Source organism: Theropithecus gelada, chromosome 16 (genome assembly GCF_003255815.1).
Source record: "Theropithecus gelada isolate Dixy chromosome 16, Tgel_1.0, whole genome shotgun sequence".
Taxonomy (NCBI): Eukaryota; Metazoa; Chordata; class Mammalia; order Primates; family Cercopithecidae; genus Theropithecus; species Theropithecus gelada.
The window spans coordinates 37,692,541-37,714,975 of NC_037684.1; the positions used below are offsets into that span (position 1 = coordinate 37,692,541).

General features: G+C 55.3%; 2 protein-coding genes across 10 annotated transcripts in view; one reads left to right on the forward strand and one right to left on the reverse strand.

Annotated features, from left to right (window-relative positions):
- Positions 1 to 4,675: 4,675 nt before the first annotated feature.
- ICAM2 (intercellular adhesion molecule 2) overlaps positions 4,676 to 22,435 on the reverse strand; it is a 34,442-nt gene continuing 16,682 nt past the window's right edge. For 5 of the 6 annotated variants that reach the window (XM_025363054.1, XM_025363053.1, XM_025363055.1 and 2 more), the window contains 3 exons: positions 21,780 to 22,046; positions 20,346 to 20,666; positions 19,291 to 19,622 (listed from right to left, as the gene is read on the reverse strand). In XM_025363054.1, the coding sequence (XP_025218839.1) occupies positions 19,444 to 19,622; positions 20,346 to 20,666; positions 21,780 to 22,046 (767 nt within the window). In that variant the 3' untranslated portion in view covers positions 19,291 to 19,443. Of the gene's footprint in view, positions 4,687 to 8,116; positions 8,137 to 11,250; positions 11,260 to 19,290; positions 19,623 to 20,345; positions 20,667 to 21,779; positions 22,047 to 22,435 lie in introns of those variants that run through there. The other variant, XM_025363057.1, reaches the window with a different exon arrangement.
- On the forward strand, positions 15,458 to 20,987 carry PRR29 (proline rich 29). Of its 4 annotated transcripts, none has more exons than XM_025363059.1 (6): positions 15,458 to 15,525; positions 15,820 to 15,895; positions 16,086 to 16,192; positions 17,782 to 18,011; positions 18,165 to 18,235; positions 18,431 to 20,987. In XM_025363059.1, exons 1-6 carry the CDS (start codon positions 15,466 to 15,468, stop codon positions 18,457 to 18,459), a joined length of 573 nt encoding a protein of 190 aa, XP_025218844.1. In that variant the 5' UTR covers positions 15,458 to 15,465; the 3' UTR covers positions 18,460 to 20,987. The 4 variants fall into 4 exon arrangements, with proteins under 4 accessions (XP_025218844.1, XP_025218845.1, XP_025218843.1 ...); XM_025363060.1 differs by having other exon boundaries at positions 15,841 to 15,895; XM_025363058.1 differs by lacking the exon at positions 18,165 to 18,235 and having other exon boundaries at positions 17,782 to 18,009.

Sequence of the window (22,435 nt, forward strand, 5' to 3'; positions counted from 1 at the left end):
CTCCAGTCCTCTGAAGGTCAGCTGGATCTTGATTTTTCTTCAGTTCAAGGCCATCCCTCACAGCTGAGTGTCTCTGATCCTGTCCCAAATTATTGGCCAGGCAAAGCTGAGGACAGATCTCCCTCCCTATCCCCATTATATCCTTCTAGAACCTTCCCTCGTGGGACAACTACGCTTTTGGTGAGGGTTCTTCAAATATCCAGAAATCCACCCAGCTGAAGTGCATCAGCCTGAAATCCCCAAAGTGGTCTCAGCCATGCCCCTGCCAGCCTGGAATATAAAAGCCACTGTAAGGTACTAATATGATTGGACTCTGTATCCCTACCCAAATCTCATGTTGTAGCTCCCATAATTCCCACATGTTAGGAGGGACGCAGTGAGAGATAATTGAATCACGGGGGTGGATCTTTCCTGTGCTGTTCTCATGATACTGAATAAGTCTCATGAAAATTTGATGGTTTTAAAAATGGAAAGTTTCCCTGCACAAGGTCTCTCTCTCTCCCTTCACCTGCTGCCATCCATGTAAGATGCGACTTGCTCCTCCCTGCCTTCTGCCATGATTATGAGGCTTCCCCAGGCATGAGGAGCTGTAAGCCCAATAAACCTCTTTCTTTTGTAAAGTGCCCAGTCTGGGCACTGTCTTTATCAGCAGCGTGAAAACAGACTAATACAGGTACTCTCTTGGAAGATTGAGAATGAATGTGATCTGCCCCTCACTGCCTTCCCTGTTAACTCCAGAGTACATCCTTCCAGATGCAGAGGTGGCAGGTTGCTTGCTGGCCTTGCTCAGGCACCAGCCATCTCCTCTCTTGCCAACCAAGCATGCTCTTCATCTCTGGCAAAGCTGCTAGCTACCCACAAGGATCTAGCTGTTTTGTTTCTCTATGGATTGGGAGCAAAATGATCAAGTACCATCTGCGGCCAGTGGCGACCCCTCACCCCCAAGCTTCACCTGCAGTGGGGGCTCAGACTTGGAACTTCCTGGGAGTCTAAAACAGACCAGACTTCTTTGTCCTGGCCAAAGACAGCACCGGGCATCCGGGTGGCCCACTTCCCAAATTCCTATGTTCCTGCTATGGCCCAGCTCCAGGAGTGAAAAATCCATCCCTGTGTCCCCCAGGTTGTAAGTCTCAAGTCACAACTTTTTCTCAGCTGGGGCAGGTTGGGGGTGGGGATGGGAAGGGGGTAGCTGTATTGTTTCTCTGCCAGCACTTAGGTCCTGGAGAGGAGGAAGAGTGGCCTGTGCCTTGGCAGGCAGGGGCCTAGAGGAAGTCACCCCAGGTGGCCCTCCCCTCCTGGCCTGACACTCTGCAGAGGAAATCTGCTCTGAGAGACTTTGGAGGGAGGCCTGGAGCCAGTAGCCTCGGGCGGAAACCTCCAGACACTCAGGGACCCAGAGAGTTCCGGAAACCAATTGGGGTGATGTTGGGGTGGGCTCCTGGGTGAGAGATGGGCAAAGCTGATTGCATTTTCCATGGGGGCTCACTAGGTCAGAACAAGCCTTTCTGTTTTAAGCTCCTGATTCAACCAGCCTGATAACTTGTTCTACCCAAAGGGTAAGAGTAACAGTGGTGGCCATGTTTATTTCACACCTACTGTATGCCACGGTTGGTTTCCTATTCAGGATGTATGGGCAGGCCCTCCTTTCATGATCAGCCCCATTCCCTGACAATTTCCAAAGGCTCTCCAAGAACACTGGTTAGTTTTGTTTTTGCTTTTTTTTTTTTTTTTTTGAGACAAAGTCTCACTTTGTCACCCAGGCTGGAGTGCAGTGGCACGATCTCAGCTCATTGCAACCTCTGCCCCCCGGGTTCAAGCAATTCTGTCTGTCTCAGCCTCCCAAGTAGCTGGGATTACAGGTGCCCACCACCATGCCTGGCTAATTTTCGTTGGCCAGGCTGGTCTTGAACTCCTGGACTCAAGTGATTCACCTACCTCAGCCTCTCAAAGTGCTGGGTTTACAGGCATGCGCTACCGCACCCAGCCAACTGGTTTGTTTTTCCCCAACTTTCTTCCTCCTCTCCCAAACCTGACCCTTTTCCTCTACCCAGAGTGCTTCTAACAGGTTCAGGTCTGATGAAATAAAAGCCCACAAACATGCTGTTTGGGTTTCAGGCACTGTGATCGCTTCCCACTAACTTCTCCTGGCTCATCTGTCGGCCCCAGAAGCTTTTCTCCCTAAACACAAGGTTCCAGAGTGGGTTTCTCCTCCCAAGTCTGAGCCTTAAGTTAAAAGAATTTGTAAGATGTGGAATTCTGAGTTTCAGTCAGCTTGGGAAAGATTTTCCTTAGTGTGGGAGGGGCTGGTTTCTCTGGCCCCCAAATCTCCATGCAGTCACCTGTTGTGCTGACGTGCACAGGTCCACGAGGTGGAGGCTTAAGAAATATTTCTAGATGAAAAGTTATCACGGACATGTTCATTTGGAGCTTATCACGTGCCAGGCACTGTCCTAGGGACTTCGCTTTCGTCATCCTAGCTAACCAGCAGTGGAGTCAGGACTCAAATGCAGCTCTCTCTCATGCCAAGCCCCTGCGCCTGCTACTACAGACTCGGCCTCCTTCCAGCCCTTTGGGGAACTGGGCTAGGCATAGCTGCCCTCCCTCAGCACGGGGCCCACCCAGGTTGAGGTCCCACTCAGTTTGCTCCCTGGGCCAGCCTGACCCTCAACCATCTATCCCCTTCAAAGGGCAGGCCAGATCCTTGGGCCAAGCCCCTGAGAGGCGTGGGCTGGGGTTGGCATCTGGTAGGTCCTGGTAGGGTCATGCTCAGGATTCCTGAGGCTTTGTGCTGGGAGCTGTGTGTGGGAGGGGTCAGTGGGGGAAGAGAAACACGGGTCAATTTGCACCAATTGACCCTCATACATCCCCTGACCCCCATATGGCCTACTTGGATGCAGGCACATGCCCTTGCCAGTGTACACACACACACACACACACACACACACACACACACACTCATTGCCTCTGTGAGTCATTTCCCAGCTGCTCAAAAGGGTGGGGAGGCTAATTTGTTCCACTCAGGCTCAGGGCTTCCTGCCCTCTGTTGGCTTGGATCTTTCTTTTAAAATATTTTCTAGAGATAGGGTCTCACTATATTGCCCAGGATGGGCTCAAACTCCTGAGGTCAGTTGATCCTCCTGCCTCAGCCTCTCAGGTAGCTGGGACTACAGGTGTGTACCATCATGCCTGGCATCAGATCTTTTTAAGGAGCCCCTGAGCATGACGGCCTCCCAAACTGGTATGTGCACATCCTCTACACACACATCTAAGCCCACTTCCCCTGCCCTTGGACACATCGTCCCTAAGCATAGAGCTACCTCCCTTCCCCTGCCTGCTCCTCGAAGCAGTGGGTCCACGGAGAGGCCACCAAGAGGCCTGCTCACACCGAATCCTGGGCCTGGAGAACTCCAGGCAACCTGGCTCCCCATTCCCTCCATCCGTCCCCAGCCATCCGGGGAGGGTGGCCTTTGAGTCCTCCCGACTTGAGACAGGGGAGCTGGGGGCACAGTCACCAGCACTAGAGAAGAGGCTTTTCAGCAACAGCCTGAAACCTGGAGGAAGGAAAGGCTGACACCCGGCTCCCCTGCTCCCACGACTGCAAGCACGACCCCTTCAGGAGCTGCGCCCTGCCGCTCGCTCTGGGAAAGTCCTCCACCCCAGAAAGTACTCCCAGGATGTTTCCTCCCCAGCTACTCTTTGGAGAGCCTTCTCCAAAGCTAGACTGATTGCGAACTTGCCAACCTCAAAAAAAGCTAAGCATTGACGGCAGAGCTTACTGAAAGGTGGGCTGGAAGGACCCTGCTCTGTTGCTCTGGCATCATGGCCATCATGGCCACATCTGCAAACCACAGGCCCTCATGGAAGGGGCTCTGCAGTCCACTTTATAGAAGGACCCTCACCCAGCTGGGCGCAGTGGCTCAAGCCTGTAATCCCAGCACTTTGGGAGGCCAAGGCAGGTGGATCACTGGAGGTCGGGAGTTAGAGACCAGCCTGGTCAACATGGTGAAACCTCATCTCTACTAAAAATACAAAAAAAAAAAAAAAAAAAAAGTAACCGGGCGTGGTGGCAGACGCCTGTAATCCCAGCTACTTGGGAGGCTGAGACAGGACAGTCACTTGAGTCTGGGAGGTGGAGGTTCCAGTGAACCGAGGTTGCACCACTGCACTCCAGCCTGGGCGACAGAGTGAGACTCCATTTAAAAAAAAAAAAAAGGCCCGTCACCCAAGGGAGACCAGATAGGGAAAAAAACGTCCACCCCTGACCCCCAGCTCTGAAGGGTGCCCAGAACTGAACAAAGCCATCCTTCTTGTAACTCCTTCCCTCCTTCTCTTTTCCCTGGGACGAGACATTTTATGTCAGGGTCACAGACTGGCAATAGCCACAATAATACTGGTGAACACATATGTAGAGCCGGTTACATGCCAAGTACTGTTCCAGGCACCTCACATGTCCACGAGCATATTAAATTCTCACCCTGACCCTGTTATCACCCCCATTTGACAGATGAGGACACTGAGGGACAGGGGAGATAAGTAACTCACCAGATGGTATTTATACAGTAAACTGGGATTGAAAGGAACTCGGGCTCTTAATCAGGAGGTGGACTGTGACCTTCAAGCACCTATGGGCTAGGTGGGGGTGCCTGGTTTCACAGTCCAGTTCAAAAACAGGATAGGGGCCAGCAACTATTAGAGTTTCACTCTTTCCTTTTATGCAAGGGCTCTTGGCAGAGGGCCCTGCCAGGGCACTGTGTCTTCCCCACCACTCCTACTGTCCCTAGGCTCCTTGAGCCCCCCTCTCTTCTCCAGCAGCCCATCCCCCCAACAAGGGCTGTTGACTGAAAACTGCAGGGAATAAAAATAGCTGTTGCTGATGAGGCAGAATGGGGGCCAGCACACATGAAAGATGAGGGCAGGGGTGCTGCAGGGAACCTGGGATCCCCCAGCCCCAACGAGCACCTTCCAATGGAGCCACGGGGGACCTGGCCTGTTCCTGCCACAGCAGGGCTAGGGACCCCTGCCGAAGTCACCAGAACTGCTGGAAGCCCCACACCTGCCCCGGCCGTAGGGCTGCCCATGAGACCCACTGCCCTCTGCCCCCACCCTGCCTTGCACCAGTCAGCTTCCTCCCCAGGGAGCGGGGGCCTTGGCCTCTGTGGGCACAGCCCTGGCCACTCTCGTGAGCTGTGCGCCCCAGGGAAGTGACAGGAGTCAAGGGCCTGACCGTTTGTATAACCTGTTCCATGGTCCTTGACACCCTCTTCCAGCGTCCCCTCCCTTCTCCCAAGCTGCTCTCTGGGGCCTCAGGGCCAGATTTTCCGTTTGGCGAGAGCCTTTCTACCCTTCCCTGCAGGTTCCAATCCTTCCTGCCTCTCTGGTTATGCCTCCTCCAGGAGCCTTCTCAGAACCCCGCCCCTGCCCTGAAGATGCACTGTCCCCACCCCCACCATCATCAGATCTGTCCTCCTTTCTGATGGCCAGAGTTGTCCCCAAAAGGCAGACGCCTTGTCACACCCACCCCAACACCTGACAAAGAGTTCCGTGCCTTCAGCACCAAACTCGGGGCTTCCCTGGACCTGGCCTGGGGTCATAGCAGAGACCCTGGTGACAAAAGCCAGCAGAGCAGGTCTCGACCAACACTCAGGCCAGTCTTGAGCTGAGGAGAAGCTCCCTGAGGCTGAGCTCGCACCCCATGCAGGTTTCCAACCAGAAATGACGAGCAGGGCCAGGCTGGGATGGGAGCCACCTACGAAGGACCCTCCGTTGCCTTCCCCAAGCCCCCTAAAATCCCAGCACAATTCCTTGAGAGATACCAGGAATGGAGAGGGGGAGGGCTGCTGAGGAGCCTGCGGGCAGGGCACGTGTGGCCAGGGGGCTGGGCAGGCCCTTACCCTGCTCACCTTTTCTTGGTCGCCCTGCCTGACACAAGTTCCAAGGTCCTTGGGTCTATTTACATGGTCCCACACAGGTGATGTGGCTCCAAATGCTAGCACAGTGACCATAGCTGTCCATACCACCACCACACAGAGTGAGGCCACTGGCCACAGGGAGGGGACTTGGGGATGGCCCGGAAGAATCTGGAGGGTCCTGGTAGAATAAGCCCTCCCTGCCTCCAAACTATGTCCCCCCAACTCCACTCAGGCCACTCTGCCTTCTCCACCAGCCACAGCCCACCCCAGCAGGGAGGAAGGGACGGGGCTGTGTTCTGTGCCAGCCCCGATCCCCGGACCCCACTCTCCAGCCCTGTGTCTCCTCCTAAGAGCCCCCCAGACCCCTTCTGGCCCCCCAGAGTCCCCTTTTTGCTGTGGTCACATATTCTTCCCCTCAAGCTGGGCTTTATGGATCCGGTCCCCATGTCCCCCTCGCCTTCCCGGCAGGTCTCAGTGCTCTCGACTTCTCTAGGAAAAGAGCCCAGCCGCGCCGGGTGGGCTGGGGGAGGGGCAGGGACGTGGGCAGAGCCTGGGATATGTCCTCTGCTGGCATCTCGCAGATTCCTGTTCTCAGCAGAGCAAAGGAGCCGCCGGCACCCCCCACCCCAGCCTCCTGCCGCACTCCTCCCCCTACAGCCCTGCCTCTGAGCCATGCAAACAGGCCAAGCAAAGTCACTGTTTCAGCTCCTTGCTCTCCTCTCCTGAAGAAACTGCAGCCCCGTTCTGTGTCCCTTGGGTCACCCATGCCCCTCCAGAGCCAAGCCTTAGCCCGTGGGCTGTTTGTGACCAGAACAAGGAACCTTGCTGAGGGCAGTGACAGTTTGCCAGGCAGGGGCAGAAGGAACAGATGACGGGACAGAGAGAGGCAAGTCTGGGGCCAGAGAGAGGGCCCAGGCACCAGAAGTTTCGGCAGGGGCTGTGGGACAGAGCGGGGCTCAGGCCGCAGAGCCCCGTGTGGGCAGGCGGTCAGCAGTACCCAGAACAAAGTGGTGACTTCCTCAGAGCCACGCTGGGGTTCGGGCCAGAGAGGTCTCCCCCTGGGGGTGGCCTGCCTCTTGGGGTACCCAGCCCGGAGCGGGTGTGGGGGCGCAGTACTCACTATTGGACGGGAGCAGAGCGGTTGCTGACAAGCCCAGAGCGCCGTGCCCACCTCAGGCTGGGGCTGGAACTCTGGGGGACTTGGCTGGGGGGCCGGGCCGGCGAGGACAGCTGCTGCCGCTGATGTCACAGGGTCATGAGTGAAACCTGAGGACTGGGCCAATCTTCAGGTGGGAGCCTCGGTCACACTTCCCTCGCTGGGTGTGCTCTGGACTCAGCCTGCTTGGCTCCGGCCTCACCGCTTGGGCTCCAGCCTCACTGCTCTAGGAGTGACAGACTCCCGGGCACACGCACCTATTCACACGGACACACACACACTCACTCACTGGGACACATGTATGAGCCTACATAAGTGGTTCCTCTCCCAACCTGGACAGTTTACACAGGCTCACCTCACACTCGAATCTCCACACTTATTCCCAGAAGCACTTCTGAGGTACATACTGGCTCACACTCAGTCACTCGAGTGCACACTCACAGACACACCCACACAAAAGCTGTGCTCCCACAGGCTCAGTCATGTGCAAATCACCCTTCATACGTTCACGCAGATGCTTCCTCTGCTGTTATACCCGTTCACACACACGCCTCCAGCTCACACGCACAAACACACTTGCACCCACGCAGCAGTCTTGTGCATACACACATGGCTTCTAGTTGCGCCCACAGGCACACTTGTGTCCCGAGCAACTCAAATGCCATATCGCACAGACACAAGACTCTTACTGAGTGCCTGCCTGGGTGTACACACACGACAGCACAAGCACACATACACGTACCCACAACTACAGCCACAGCCACACCCACTCCCACACCCACTCCTACAGCCACACACACCCACACCCACTCCCCTCCACACACACCCACAGTCATGCCCCTGTGTTTATGGATTTCACGCATGTGACATGCTCCCATTCACGTGGAGAAGTACCACTAGCATGGTCACCAGATGTGCGACAAGCATATGCCCATCTGTACACCCACAGCCGTACCCTCACATCACACACCGGACACACACAAGTGCATGAACACCCCCGCCCCTAGCTGTTTAGCTGGACCACACAGATGTCTCCAGGTCCCTTCTCCACCCCCACGCCCACCCCCCTGGCTGGACATCTGTCCCTGGCTGAGGGAGGGCTGTGCTGGGGGCCAGGTTGATGGACCCCACCTCATCCCTCCACTCTGGGGCTCTGGTGACCCCTGGTGGAGCCGCTGTGAAGTGCCCCCTGGCTGCCAGCTGGAGAAACCCCTGGGGAATCCTGTCGCCCAACCCTCATTCTACCAAATCCGTCAGCCTTGGCAATCCTGTGCCACCATCTTTCCCAGCAGCTCAGAGGTCCAGCGGCTTCCCTGGGCCCCGAGTGAGCTGAGCCCAGGTCAGAGCAGCCTTTGACGGAAGCATAGGGAGGCCTGGGGAGGGGCTGCCCTCCCCTGTCCCCACAGCAGCTCCGCCCAGACCCTGTGGACACAGCCTCAGTCCTTGCTGAGCCCCTCCTGGGGGCCAGGCCTGCCCGTGGTTCAGGAAGTTCCTGCCAGGCCCGATGTGCATCTCTGCCCAGCCCTGCTCTGGCTGTGGCCTGTGGTCCCCACGGAGTCGCCTCACACCCCCAGGGCTGTTTTCTAAACCTAGGTGTGGCACTGGTGTTCTCTATGCAGAGAATTCTGACTTGTGATGGTTCCATTTAGGATTTTTTATTTCTTTCTCTCTCTCTTTCTTTCTTTCCTTCTTTCCTTCTTTCTTTCCTTCTTTCTTTCTTCCTTTTTTTTTAATGGAGTTTCACTCTTTTTGCCCAGGCTGGAGTGCCATGGTGTGATCTTGGCTCACTGCAACTACTGCCTCCCAGGTTCAAGTGATTCTCCTGCCTCAGCCTCCCAAGTAGCTGGTATTACAGGTGCCCACCACCACACCCGTCTAATTTTGTATTTTTAGTAGAGATGGAGTTTCTCCATGTTGGCCAGGGTGGTCTCAAACTTCTGATCTCAGGTGATCTGCCCACCTTGGCCTCCCAAAGTGCTGGGATTACAGGCATGAGCCTCTGCGCCTGGCCCATTTAAGATTTTTTCGGCTTCACGATGGGTTTATTGGGACAGAGCCCATGGTAAGTGGAGGGGCACCTGCATTCGGTTCTTTCTCCAGCTCTGCTCACTGGAGAGACATGCACAAACACACTTGCACCTGCACAGCAGGCTTGTGCACACACGTGGCTTCTATATGCGCCCAGAGGCACACTTGTGCCACCAGCAACACAAATGCCGCATCGCACAGACACAAGACTCTTCCTGAGTGCCCATCTGTGTGTACATACACCACAGCACGAGCCCATATAATCACAACTACAGCCACACCCACACTCACCCCCACTCACTGGAGTTTCATTGCTGATGTAATCCAAGTGCCTGCCCAGCCCCCCTTCTTCGCCAGGGTCTGCTTCTTCTAGCGTTCGGAGGAAAAGCAAACATTTTTTCCCATTTCTTTCCCATGCTGTCTCCCTGAAGCTGCTCCTCGGGGGTCCTCTCATTACCCCCAGCCCTGCTGTGGCTTTGGGTCACTTTGCTGCTGGTCACCATCTGGGACTGCTGGTCACCACCCCGATGATCACCAGGCCACTGCTCCCTGTCTGTGGGTGTGGGAGAAGAGGGGGTGGGAGCTGCTGTCATTCCCATTTATGGCTCTACTCCTTGGTTTCTGCCTCGCCACTGCCCAAAACTACAGGGCAAGACCTTTTTTAAAGAGCAATTAGAGTAATTGAAGGGGATTACCACATATGAGCAGGCAGGGCTGCTACATTCCGTTGCATGGGTTGCGTACTACACAATTCTGGGCACCAAGCACATTTGAAGGCACCGTAGATTAGCATAACTTAAGATGATAAGGTTCTGAAAGATGGCAGCAAAACGCCTAGGGGAAGGGGCTAATTTTTCTAATTTGCACAAAGTGTCTTTGGACTAGGGATGGGAATGATTGAACAAGAAAAGCTGTATGTTAAATATGGCTTTTTCTTCACAACCTAAGGGGAACGAATGTTTCCCTCTCTTGGCTCCTTCCTTTGGGGAGCGGCTTCCTCCCCTACTCCATCCAAATATGTGATTCTGCGGAGTTGCTGCTTAAAGGATGACCCCCTCCCCTAACACAGGGAGGGGCATGTTACCCACCTCTGGCCAATCCTTTGGGCCATAGTGGCTCATCCAAAACCTGAGGACATGACTCAAGCTGAACCAATCACAGTCCTTCCCTGGGAGTTATGTGTACTGAGATTAAAGGAAAGACAATCTCTCTGGTCTTGGGAGTTTCTAAATGTGTCTGAAGGAGCCGTAGTGTGTCTCCCACCTGTGAAGGAAGCTTGTCTGTAGGAGGAGGGAACAGGAACATCAAACAGAGAAGCAGAGATGTAGGAGGGGAAGGAAGGAGGAAAGAAGGAAGGAAGAAAGGGGAAGGGAGGTAGGGAAGGAAGGAAAGAAGGAAGGAGGGAGAGAAGGAAGGAAGGAGGGAGGAAAGGAAGGAAAGAAGGAAAGAGAGAGGGAATGAGGGAGGAAGGAAGGAGGGAAGGAGGGAGGGAGGGAAGGAGGGAAGGAAAGAAGAAGGGAAGGGAAAGAGGGAAGGAAGGAGGGAGGGAAAGAAAAGGGGAGGGAGGGAGAGGAAGGGAGGGAAGGAAAGAAGGGAGGAGGGAAGGAAGGTGGGAGGAGGGAAGGAGGGAGGGAGGGAAGAAAGGAAAGAAGGAATGAGGGAGGGAGGGAAGGAGGGAAGGAAGGAGGGAGGGAGTGAGGGAGGGAGGGAAGGAAGGAGGAGACAGGGCCCTGAAGACACTGAGTCTCTGAAACAGTTAAACTATAGACCAACTCCATTACTGTCCTGTCACATGAGCCAAAAAAGCCCACCCTTTTCCCTTAACCTAGTTTAAATTTTCAGTTACCCACAAACAAAATAATTCTGTGAAACAGAACCACATCTCAGAACCTGACCCACAGGAATTGGCCTGGTCACACCCCACTCCACCCCTACCCCCACCCCCGGCCTGCTCACTCAGCTTCCTCCCTGAGTGGTTGGGTTGGGGTGATTTCCTGGGAGCTGCATCAGGTTGCTCCCCCATGGGTGGTGGCACCCTGACTCCAGGGGGCCGGGAGGGGAGGCTCTGGAACTCCACCCCTCAGTGCAGTTCCAATGGAGTGGGACCTCGAAGCCAGGTCCCCAACACAGGGCATCCCACCTGTGCAATATGCTCACTTATAAGTCCTCAGAGTACCTGCAGGTGTCTGCTGGACAAAAGCACACTTGCGTATCTCACCAGAATAAGCATAATTTGCAGAAACAGTGCAGCCAGAGCTGCTAGGCAGAAAATTGAGGTTTCTCCACTGTTGAATTTTCGAGATTCCCTCTCTCCCGCATATCTACTCAATAATATAATTCTGCAGAGCAATACTTAGCTCCTTTCCTTCAGTTTTCATATTGCAGTTCCTTCCAATTTGTGTCTCTTTAGGAACTGCAGCCGAGGAAAGGGATGATTTGCTTGGGTCACTCTCTGAACAATGCTTCCTCAACTGTACCAAAAATAGCTTTGAAATTTCCACTTGAATTCTTAGAAAGGGTTCTTTTCTCTCCATTTCCATCTGAGGGAAAGTGGAGGTAGCTTATTTTCACAATTCCGTGGTTTCTAATAATGGCACAATTTTATTTTGAGTGAACTGTCTTAATTCACTCAACCATCCCCCTATTATTAGACATTGGGTAATGTTCAATTTTTTTCTTTTTCTTTTTCTTTTTTTTTTTTTTTTTTTTTTTTTGAGACAGAGTCTCACTATGTCACCCGGTGCAATGGCGTCATCTCAGCTCAGTGCAACCTCCACCGCCCGGGTTCAAGCAATTCTCCTGCCTTAACCTCCCTAGTAGCTGTGATTACAAGTGCCTGCCACCATGCCTGGCTAATTTTTGTATTTTTAGTAGAGACGGGGTTTCATAATGTTGGCTAGGCTGGTCTTGAACTCCTGACCTCAAATGACCCACCTGCCTTGGCCTCCCAAAGTGCTGGAATTACAGGCGTGAGCCACCATGTCCTGCCAAATGTTCAATTTTTAACCTTTAAAAATAACACTATGATGAACGTGTTTGAGTATAAATCTTTTCCTATGTTTAGCTTATTCCCAGAAATAGATTTACCAAGGCAATGGGGAGGACTTATAGTACATATTGTCTTGGGTCACTGAAAAAGAAAAATCCAAAGAGGCCAACAAGAGTTCCTATTGAGAAGAAAATAAAAAGGAAATAGGTGGAGTGTTCAGCGTCTCAAAGAAAATAATAGTAGGCAAGGCAAATAGCAGGAAAGTAAGTCACCTCCTATTCTGCTGCGCTGATGGGAGACCTTCTATGAGCAAAATAGCTCAGGCAGATAAGTGTGTGGCTTTCCTTTCTTCATGGCAAATGCTTCCGTTTCTTTTGACAAAGAAATCGAACTCAATACCACAAGCCAGAGAGTTTTGATCTCAGCCTTGTTTTTCAAAATACAAGTGGTCTACATGCACTTTTACTTCTGAGGCACTGGAATGATTACCTCCTCCTGACTGTTTTCTACGGCCACCTCTAGCCTGCTGCAGGCTTCCTTAGAGGGACAAGGGTGGCAGCTTCTTTGCTAGGCCCCCTGCCTCCAGCCTTGCCTCAGTTGAACCTATTGACCATTGTACACCCAAACTCATTTTCTTCAATGTCTATTTTAGTATTTCACATCTCTGAAAGCAAATGTATCATAGAGCTACTTAAGTCCCTTTTCCAGGAGTTTTCAGTAGCCTGGGGGCAGATGTGGAGTGAGTAGGAGGCTGATGTCTTTGCTGGGATCCCCCAAAAGCAGACCCTGACACAAGGCTTGGGGAGCAGTAGTTTCTTTGGAAGGAGATCCCAGTGAGCACTACGAGAGAGTGGAGAAGGGACAGGGAGAGGAGAAAAGGCAGTAAAGTGTGCGTTTCTGAGCGGGTCACTGTGGGCCACCCGGGCACAAGCCCACGGGCATCACTGAGAGGCTGTGTGGGAAACACCACCTCAGAGTTGCCGCAATGAGGCCAGGAGGCTGCGAGTTTAGCTATCAACTCGCATCCATTATTGCTTGTGGGCTGCTCCTGGGCCACCGTCTGGCCTGTCTCACCTGTGGCCACGTGTCCTCAGGTGGAGGGGCTGTAGGTGAGTGCAGGAACCCTCTGCAGAAGACTCTGGGGGAGGCTGGGGGTACAGGCCAGCTCTGACAGCTGCTCCATAGTTGGATCTGTGTGTGTGTGTGTGTTCACACACACACGCATATATACATATACATGTATATGCATATGAATTTTTTTTTTTTTAGATGGAGTCTCTGTAGCCCAGGCCAAAGTGCAGTGGCATGATCTCAGCTCACTGCAACCTCCACCTCCCAGGTTCAAGCGATTCTCGTGCCTCAGCCTCCTGGGTATCTGGGATTGCAGGCACCTGCCACCACGCCTGGCTAATATTTGTACTTTTAGTAGAGACAGGGTTTCAACATGTTGGCCAGGCTGGTCTCTAACTCCTGACCTCAAGTGATCTGCCTGCCTTGGCCTCCCAAACTGCTGGGATTACAGGCGTGAGCCACTGTGCCCGGCCTTATGCATATGATTTTTAAAACAAAAATAAGATCTTACTATGCTTACTGATATTTTTGACTCAACTGTCTTGGACAACTTTCCACATCAACAGAAATATTCTATTCCCACATTATCCATGGTTGAACAATATTCTATTGGGAGGATGCATCCCCATGACACATTTGTTTGTTTTTTTGTTTTAGAAACTGGGTCTCACCCTGTTGCCCAGGCTGGAGTGCAGAGACGTGATCATAGCTCACAGCATCCTTGAATCCCTGGGCTCGAGCGATCCTTCTGCCTCAGCCTCCTGAGTAGCTGGGACTATAGGCACAAGCCACTGCACCTGACCCCCTATCAGACATTTGTTGTTTCTAAATGTGGTTGACATAAACAAAGGTAGACAAGAAGAATCTTCCTGAAACAGGACTGGCCACATCACTCAGTATCTCCCTCTTGCTTGAAACCCACCAATATCTCTCCATTACCCACAGGGCCAAGCCTAAATTCCAAACCTTGGCATTCAAGTCTGACCTGTCCCTGGACCTCTGCTCTCTGCCCAGCTCCTCTTCCACAGTCAGACAGTTTGACCCACGGCGTCATCTCAGGTCCTGTCTGTTCATACACCTGGGTCTTGGCTTGGGTTCTGTCCCCAGCCTGATGGCACCCGTCTTCCCATTCTGCTTGGCCCCATCAAGGACTGCCTTCCTTGGAACTCCATCCCTCAGTGGTCAAGTCCTCTCTTTTTCATTATCCCTGGGGCGTAGTCTTACCTTTCTGCTCTCTTTTCATGGATACATTTTCACTTCCCAACAATGCTGGGACCAATGACCATACTGCTTATGCCTCCAGGGTTCAGATGGCACATTGCACATGCAGACACTTCCTTGGTCAAGGTTTGCTGACGATGAGCAAAATGGTTGGTTCTCTTTCTACCTGGAATGAGAGTGGAGATGGAGAGAGGCACCTCTGTGTTCTACTCACTGGGGGGCTGTGACCCCAGTGCCTGGATTTCAGCTTGTTGATGGCTACTGAAGCCATAAGACCCATGGGGACAGTAAAGCAATGCTCACAGGCCCGCTCCCCTAGAGACAGTGACTATGGAGCAAAGGAAGAGGCGGGAATGGTCTTTCTGGTTCTTACTCCAGGACTGGCAGGAAGGGGAGCTGACATGGAGAGTGGGGGAAGGGATACTCAGGGTGCTAAGCCCAGCTTCCTGTCTGGATTTTCCTTGACTGCTGCCGGGGGCCTATCTTAGGATGGTCACAGCTGCAGAAATAGATCTCCCCCTTCACCTGTTCTTAAGCAAGGAAGACCTTGCTAACTTCCTGTCAGAAGAATGCGTGCTTTGGTAACTTTTCCAATATGGGAGGCAGTACTGGGGACGCAGGTGCTGAAGTCATCACGAAGCCCCTCTCTCTGTCAGAGTGACAGGGAACAGACCCTCTGCCTTCCTCACTCGCCTGCCCTGGCCCCCAGCCTGCTCCTACAAAAGTCTCTGTTTCTCCTGAACTTTTCAGATGAGTCAATCGGGCTCTGGGACCCCGAAACCAAGCCTCCCTAACCACTCGCTTATTCACTCAACAAACACACCCCTCTTGCCCGCACTAACCCAGGCGCAGTTCTAGGGACAAGCAAGGGGCGGGGAGGGGAGCCCGGAGCAGCGCGGCGGGAGGTGGACATGCTGGGGAGGAGACCGGCCTCCTGGTGGCAGGGGAGGGCTCCTGGGGACCCCAAGTCCGCGGAGGAGGAGAGAGGAGGGAGCAGGGAGAGGGAGGACTCAGGAGCACGGGCGGGCTCCGCGCATGCGTGGGAGGAGACTTTGGCGTCCTCGGCGTTGCCAAGGCAACCCGCGCCAGCCATGGCCTCTGGGGCGGGCGGGAGCTGGGGTCGCTCCCCACCGCAGAGCGCAGTTCCGACGGTGAGGGCTGAGCCCGGGAGCAGATCCTGCCTTAACTTGGGGGACGGCAGAGTGGGTGGGGTCCTTGGAGGGGCTAGACCCTGGAGCGGGGGAGCGGGTGTGGGGAGGTGAGGAGAGACAACCCCAAACCGAGAGGAAGAGGCGTGGCAGGGAGCAGGGAGGCCGCGGGGCAGGGAGGGGAGAACCCGGCCTCTGCGGGGTTAGGGAGTCCACTGGCCGCGAGGGGTTGGGGCTCGCGACGTGTCCCCATCAATTCCCCCCACCCCACGTGACTGACTCCGCGCACACCCCCAGCCCTGGGTCACTGTCCTGCAGCCCCTCTGGTGGGCCGTACCACCTGCGCCCCCGCAGCCAGGCCGCGTGAAGGAAGGTGAGACTCCCGGGTCGCCCCACCCCATTACCACCATCACCACCACTCACCCCCTTCTGCCTCGCACATCGTCTGGGAGTCCCCGCAGCACAATCTGCCCACCCATTCTTCCCCCTCCCCTGAGGACAGGGGTGTCAGGGGGAGGGGGACCTGGAGTCCCGGCGTGGGCTTGCTGAACCCCGCTTCCTAGACCTGCTGGAACTAATGATGCTGCAGAACGCGCAGATGCACCAGCTGCTGCTAAGTCGCCTGGTGGCTGGAGCGCTGCAGCCCAGGCCGGCCTCGCTCTGCCCTCAGGTGTGTGTGGGTGGGGTCGCTCACCTGTGGGTCCAGGGATATGGATCCACCTGGGATTCCTGTTGGCGGGAGGGGGGGTGGTGCGGGAATAACTGGGAGAGAGGAGCAGGAAGCCAGCCTGTCTCTCTGGCTGGGGCTATTTGGCATCTGTTATGTATCAGGCCCTGTTTCAGCCTCCATGAAAGGTGGGTGGTGGGGGGAAGAGACGCCCCCAAAGTCCAGACCACCCAGGTCTTGTTTTCAAGGATGTTTCCCTGCAGTGCCTTCCTCACTGGACTTCAGGCTCCAGGAAGGCAGGCACCCTGGTAACCCTGCCCCATGCATCATGAGCGTCTGGCCTGGTGCCTGACACTGTGTAGGGGCTCAGCTGATATTTGTTGAACAAATGAATGAATAAATGAATGGTTAGGGATACAAGGCCAGGTTGGCTGTGATGGCACATGGAGAGGTACAAAGCACAAGTGCACACAGGGTTGGGGGATGGGGACAGGCTCCTTGGAGGTGCAGGGGACCTTAGAACCAGCCCTTGAAAGCCAGGTAGGATTTTGACCCTTGGAGGAGGCAAAGGTTGTGTCCCTCATCCAGGCTGGCAGGGGCAGAGTCAGGAGACAGAATGGGGGAAACCATGTGCGGCAGTGTGTGTGTGCAAATGTGTGTATGTGCGCATGTGTGTGCAAGCGGGTGTCTGTGTGCATGCATATGTGTGTGCGAGTGTGTCCGTGTGTGTGCAATCGTGTGTGCATGTGCAAGTGGGTGTGTGTGCAAGCGTGTATGTGCATGCATGTGCGTATAGCTCTAAGGCTGAGCCTTAGCCAATAGTGGGCATCCTGAGGTCAGGAGAAGCAGGGACTGGGTGGAGAGAGAATGCTGGTCAACCCGGAGGAGTCAGAGAGGGGTTCAAGGAATCCAGATAGAGGGAGACCCTAAGGAGCTACTGCCACCCTTCACCCCTGGGTCCCCAGTGATGGCACATAGGTGGGTCCAGAGGCTGGGGGTGAGGCTGGGGACAGCTCAGTGGACTCTTGGACCCAGCTCTGGGTTCACACCTGGAATCAGCTGGGTGGCCAAGTTGCTCAACCTCCTTGAGCTACAGGAGTAAATGTTTCCACAATGCCTTGTCCGTATGTAGTAAATGCTCAATAAACACAAGCCATCCTTTTCTTTTTTTTTTTTTTTTTGTTTTTTTTTGAGATGGAGTCTCACTCTGTCACCTAGGCTGAGTGCAGTGGCACGAACTTGGCTCACTGCAACTTCCACCTCCTGGGTTCAAGTGATTCTCCTTCTTCAGCCTCCCGAGTAGCTGGGACCACAGGCGCCCGCCACCACACCCGGCTACATTTTTGTGTTTTTAGTAGAGACGGGGTTTCATCGTGTTAGCCAGTATGGTCTTAATCTCCTGACCTTGTTATCTGCCCACCTTGGCCTCCCAAAGTGCTGGGATTACAGGTGCAAGCCACCACGCCTGGCCTACACAAGCCATTCTTACAAAGCCTATCTGGAGGAAATAACTTAGGGGAATGGAGGAGTAGGGATGGGGAGAGCCTGATCGTGGATTCTCATTTCCCCTCCCTGTTTTGCACAATCCCCAGATCTACCTGGAGGTTCCACAGGAAGGGCCTGAGGAGGAAGAGGAGGAGATGGACGTGCAGGAGATAGGGCCTTTGGTGCTTCACCATCACTACTTGCCCTATTTGATGCCCTCCCCGGGTACCCGGCTGCCCTGGCGGGCCCCCTTCTTCCCCGCTCCCGCCTGTCAGCCCCACTTGCGGGATGTACCCAGGATTCAGCACTGTCCTCCTGCCTCCAGGGAAAGGGAGGCGTAAGTGAGGCTGGGTGCTGCCAGGGTTCTGCTCTGGGGCTGGGCTGGAAGAGCTGTGCAGGGATGGGTGGTTGGTGGAGATAACTTGTGGGTGAAACCCCAGAGGCCACCTCTGGGCCTCTGATAGGGGTCTTTTTCTCTCCCCCATCTCAGGAGAGCTGTGCCTCCACCCCCACCCCCCAGTGCCACAGAGACTGTGGGCACCAATGTACCCCCGGCTTCAGGTAGGGCTGGGGTGGTCGGCAGCAGGGCCCAGGCCTGGGAGTGAATGAGGAGGCCAGGAGCGCCCTGTGCACTCTGGTGGGGTTTGAGGGTTTCCTACCATCACTGCTGCAGGCAACTGGCCTGTCCCCCTCCCTTTTCCTCTTTGGAGTCCACTGAGGCAGGAGGGAGTCAAGATGAGGTTCTTGCTTCCCCAGACTACTGTGATGCCGAGAGCCTCCTATGAGGACAGACGCTGGCCCTGGGACCTGCACCAGCTTTGTGCTCTGGATACAGCCCCGGAGCCCCCTCCCGCACCTCTCTTGTCGGCTCCTCTGTGCCCATGGCTGGCGGTCCTTCTCACTCCCTCAACCTCAGCCAGGCCCTCTTCTCCTGGGGAAATCAGTCCCTGCCCCACCCCAATGAGTCCCTGGACAGGTCGGATCTATGCTGTGGTGTAAGTTCTCCTTAGAGCACCACCCAGGCCCTTGAAGCCACGTCAGCCCGCCTCTGCCCCACTGCTTCCTGCCTGGAGCAGGGGGAGGCCTGGGAACAGAGCCTCCACCCTCTCTCCCTCACCCCTCTCTCTGGGATGATGAGGTTTCCTTCCAGCCTAATAATGGAGCAAGAGGGGAGTGGGGGCTTCCTTCTGCTTTCCACAGCTTTGAAGGCCGCTTTGAGGTGGCTGCAGGGGCCCAGAGTGGTGGGGGAGAGGCCTTGCTGGGCAGCGCCCCCGAGCAGAGTCAGTTCCCTGGGACCCCCACTCGTCGTCCCAGGAAGCAGCTCTGTTGGCCGAAAGGAGAGGTCAGAGCTTTGTCCTGCTGTTACCAGGAGTGGCCTGAGGTCTCCTGGGGCCAGGTGGGAACACTGTGTCCTCTGCCCCCTGGGCCAGGGTGTGTTCCCCCACCCTCCCTCAGTAGGAGTGAGCTACTCAGGCCAGATGGGGGCCTGGCGCCTGGGCTGGGAGGCCCCTGTGAAGGAGAGGGTGGGAAGGGAGGCATCTGGGGAGAGGGGTCCCCCATGGTGGCTCCCCTCCGTGGCCGTTCTTATCCCAGGAGGAGACACTGTGGGCACAGCACTAAGTCCAGGTGTTTGTATTCAGGCTAGAAAAGGCAATGTCCCGAGTCCCTGCTGCCTGTCACAGTCCTTCGGCCAGCGCTGGACCTCAACCCTGAGGAGTCACACTGAGTTCCAGTGACCACCATGGCGGCGGCCATGCCACTTATGCGTGCTATGGCCGGAAGGCCTGGGGTAGCCTCCTCCAAGCCGCTCGCACCCCGTAGGTGCCCATCCGCCGCTGGCGCCAGTGCTGGCTGAAGATGAAGCAGAGCAGGACAGATGTCACGAACAGGAACAGCAACACTGACACCACTGTGACGATGATGACCATCTGGCTGTCCGGCACGGGCTCTGGGCAGGAAGGGGGCAAGGGTCTTAGACATCCTGTGATCCCAGTTACCAGGGACCAAAAAGAAGTGGAAGTCTACCCCCGACCCAGCCCCTCCAGCCCCCGCCGCCCACTCATCCATCCTGCAGTCACCCCAGGCTGTAGACGTGTGGTGAATGGTGTCTAAATTAAAATTATCTGGAAAAAAGGTGGCCCAGGCTCAGGCTACCAGCTGAATTCCTGTGAGGCTGTGAGGGCAGATGTCCCTTGTCAGCAGCCCTGGGACCAGTGTGTAGCTGCTGGACACCATGGCCTGGAGGGTGGCATGGTCCCAGCCAAACCCCTTCTTGGGCAGAGCTGAATGAACTTCATGCCAAGCTCCCTGAGGACAGGGAATGTGCCGGCCGTCCAGAGTCACTGAGCAGCAGAGCTCCGGGTACCTCAGGGGAGGCGATCAGGCCAAGCTTCTCATTGTGGAGGGGAGCCAAGGCCAGGGAGAGCAGTCAAGGTCATGGGACTTGATGGTGGCCGAGGAACTAGTTGACCTCTCCCAACCTCTGGACCAGTTGAGGTTCAAGCTGGGGACGCGGAAAGAACTTCAGGGAAGAGGGAGAGTAAAAGGGAAGCCTCAGGGTGAAGGGTGGGCTCCTGGGTGTTTGCTTCCCAAGTGGGGCTTGAGATTTTTCTTCCCCCAAGGGGCTGAAAGTGGCTTCTCACTCCCAACTCCATCCGTGGACCCCCCTCACCATAGATCTCCAGCATCTTCGGGGCTGAGTGTGTGCAGAAGACTTCGCCACCGCGAGACATCAAGTCCAGCACAGCCAGGCAGGAGAAGTTGTGGTGGCCGTCCTCTCTGTGAGCCATGCTGCTGAATGTGGCTGTGGCCTCCTGCAGGGCAGGGGCTGCCTTCCCGAAGGTCTGACTGTGCAGAGTCTCACTGCCACGGAGCAGGCTGAGGGTGAGGCTGTCCAGGGGCTCCACGGCGGGCACCCTGCACTCGATGGTGAAGGACTTGCCCACGGCCACCCAAGTGGGCTGCAGTGTGAGGAAGACCTGCCTTGGAGGCTCTGCAGGGGACAAAGGAGGGAGGTCTGGTCAGGATGGGGGTGCAGCCCCAGCAGCCTCCCCCTGGCCAGGGCCATCTCCTGTCACCATGGTGTTCCATGGTCGGGGAGGAGGTGGCCTGGCCAGCTCCAGTGCAGAGAGGAAGAGGGCGGCGGTTGAGGATGGAGGCTGGACTGCATGGTAGTTTTACAGACATGTTGATTTCCGGTGACCAGGCATCTACAAGGACAAGGTTCAGAAATTGTACGGCCAACTGGAAAGATATAAAAGTTTGGGTCTGTCTCCTCTCCTTCAGAAATGAAATACAAATTTCAAAAATTAAACAGTCGGGTGATCACATTGAGAGAGACTTAGGTGGGTGTGCTCACTGGAACTGGGCACTCGGGGAACTGAGCTGTGAAGTTCCTCACTTAGGAGGCGGGGGCCAGAGCCAGACCTGCCCAGGTTCTCCAGGGTCAGGGCCATGGCCAGCACGATTCCTCACGTGTGCAACCACCTGAGGGGGTGCCCTGGATTCTCTTTTGAACTAGAATACTTCACCTCCACTCACCCCACCTCCCACCCCGGGAAAATATGTTGGATTTAAGACGTTTTTCTGTTCATTGATCCACTGAAGCTGGTGATGGAATGGACCCAGGTGATACCCTTAGCACCAAGATGTCCTATCCTGGCCCATCTGGAAGGTTTCCATGGCTCATGTGCAGGTGGAGTGTGATGGCCACACATTTGCCATGGGCCCTGAGGGGAAGATAAAAGCCCTGGGCAACACCTCAACCTTCTTGTCATGAGGTGGACGGGCCCAGCTCCCCGGGTGGTGACCCCACTACTTGGTATAGGACATGGGGTGCGCTGGTGACTCAGCTATGTTGGGAATGACTTCTGGACATGGCTAACCCTTGGTTAGATTGTCCTCCCCTAAGCAAGACTCAAAACGTGGGTTGTCTGTGTCTGAGATGCCAGCGGGCCTGGTCCTGCCCCTTGTTACCCCAGGCGCTTAGGGAGGCAGGGCCCACGATGACAGTGTCCAGGAACAGGCACAGAGGGGCTCTGTGTGCATTCGGTAGACATAGGCTCTGCCCCTGGGGAGAGCAGGGCCCCGCCGCACAGCCACTCACGGTACACGCTGACGTTGGAACTCATTGACTTCTGCTTCCCAGAGCAGGTGAAGTGGCACCAGAGGACCGTGTCATGGGAGATGTTTGAGATCAAGTAATGCTTCCACTGAGTCTGTTCGAGCAGCAGAATCTTATTTAGAGAAGTCTCCAGACCACCCACTTCAGGCTGGTTACAGGTGGTGCTGCAGTTGACCTCGAAGGACTCCTTGGGCTTTACTATCAGCTTCTCTAGCCTCATATGTACCTCGAATGCCTTCTCATCAGATCCTACAAGACCAGAAACACTGGGCAGTGGTGTCACCCCCCGCCCCCCGCCCTCCAGTGGAGCTGTCCATTGAGGCAGTCTGGCTCCTGGGTCAGGGGCTGAAGAGGAAAGGTCACTGGGGGCCCTGCTGCTACTTTCCCCTTGTCAGGTGTCATGGCCCCGGCTAGACCAGCAGGCCACCCCCCAGCTGACTCCCCGCCTCTGGCTGTCCTTCCTCCAGCCCCCCAGCTGACTCCCCGCCTCTGGCTCTCCTTCCNCTCTGGCTGTCCTTCCTCCAGCCCCCCAGCTGACTCCCCGCCTCTGGCTCTCCTTCCTCCAGCCCCCCAGCTGACACCCCGCCTCTTGCTCTCCTTCCTCCAGCCCCCCAGCTGACTCCCTGCCTCTGGCTCTC

Excerpts from the sequence above, each read along its gene's own strand:
- PRR29 (XM_025363058.1), top strand. The coding sequence starts at position 15,466 with ATGGCCTCTGGGGCGGGCGGGAGCTGGGGTCGCTCCCCACCGCAGAGC. Across the intron at positions 15,526-15,819 it reads CGCAGAGCGCAGTTCCGACG|CCCTGGGTCACTGTCCTGCA; the intron begins GTGAGGGCTGAG and ends GCACACCCCCAG. Across the intron at positions 18,010-18,430 it reads CTGCCTCCAGGGAAAGGGAG|ACTACTGTGATGCCGAGAGC; the intron begins GCGTAAGTGAGG and ends TTGCTTCCCCAG.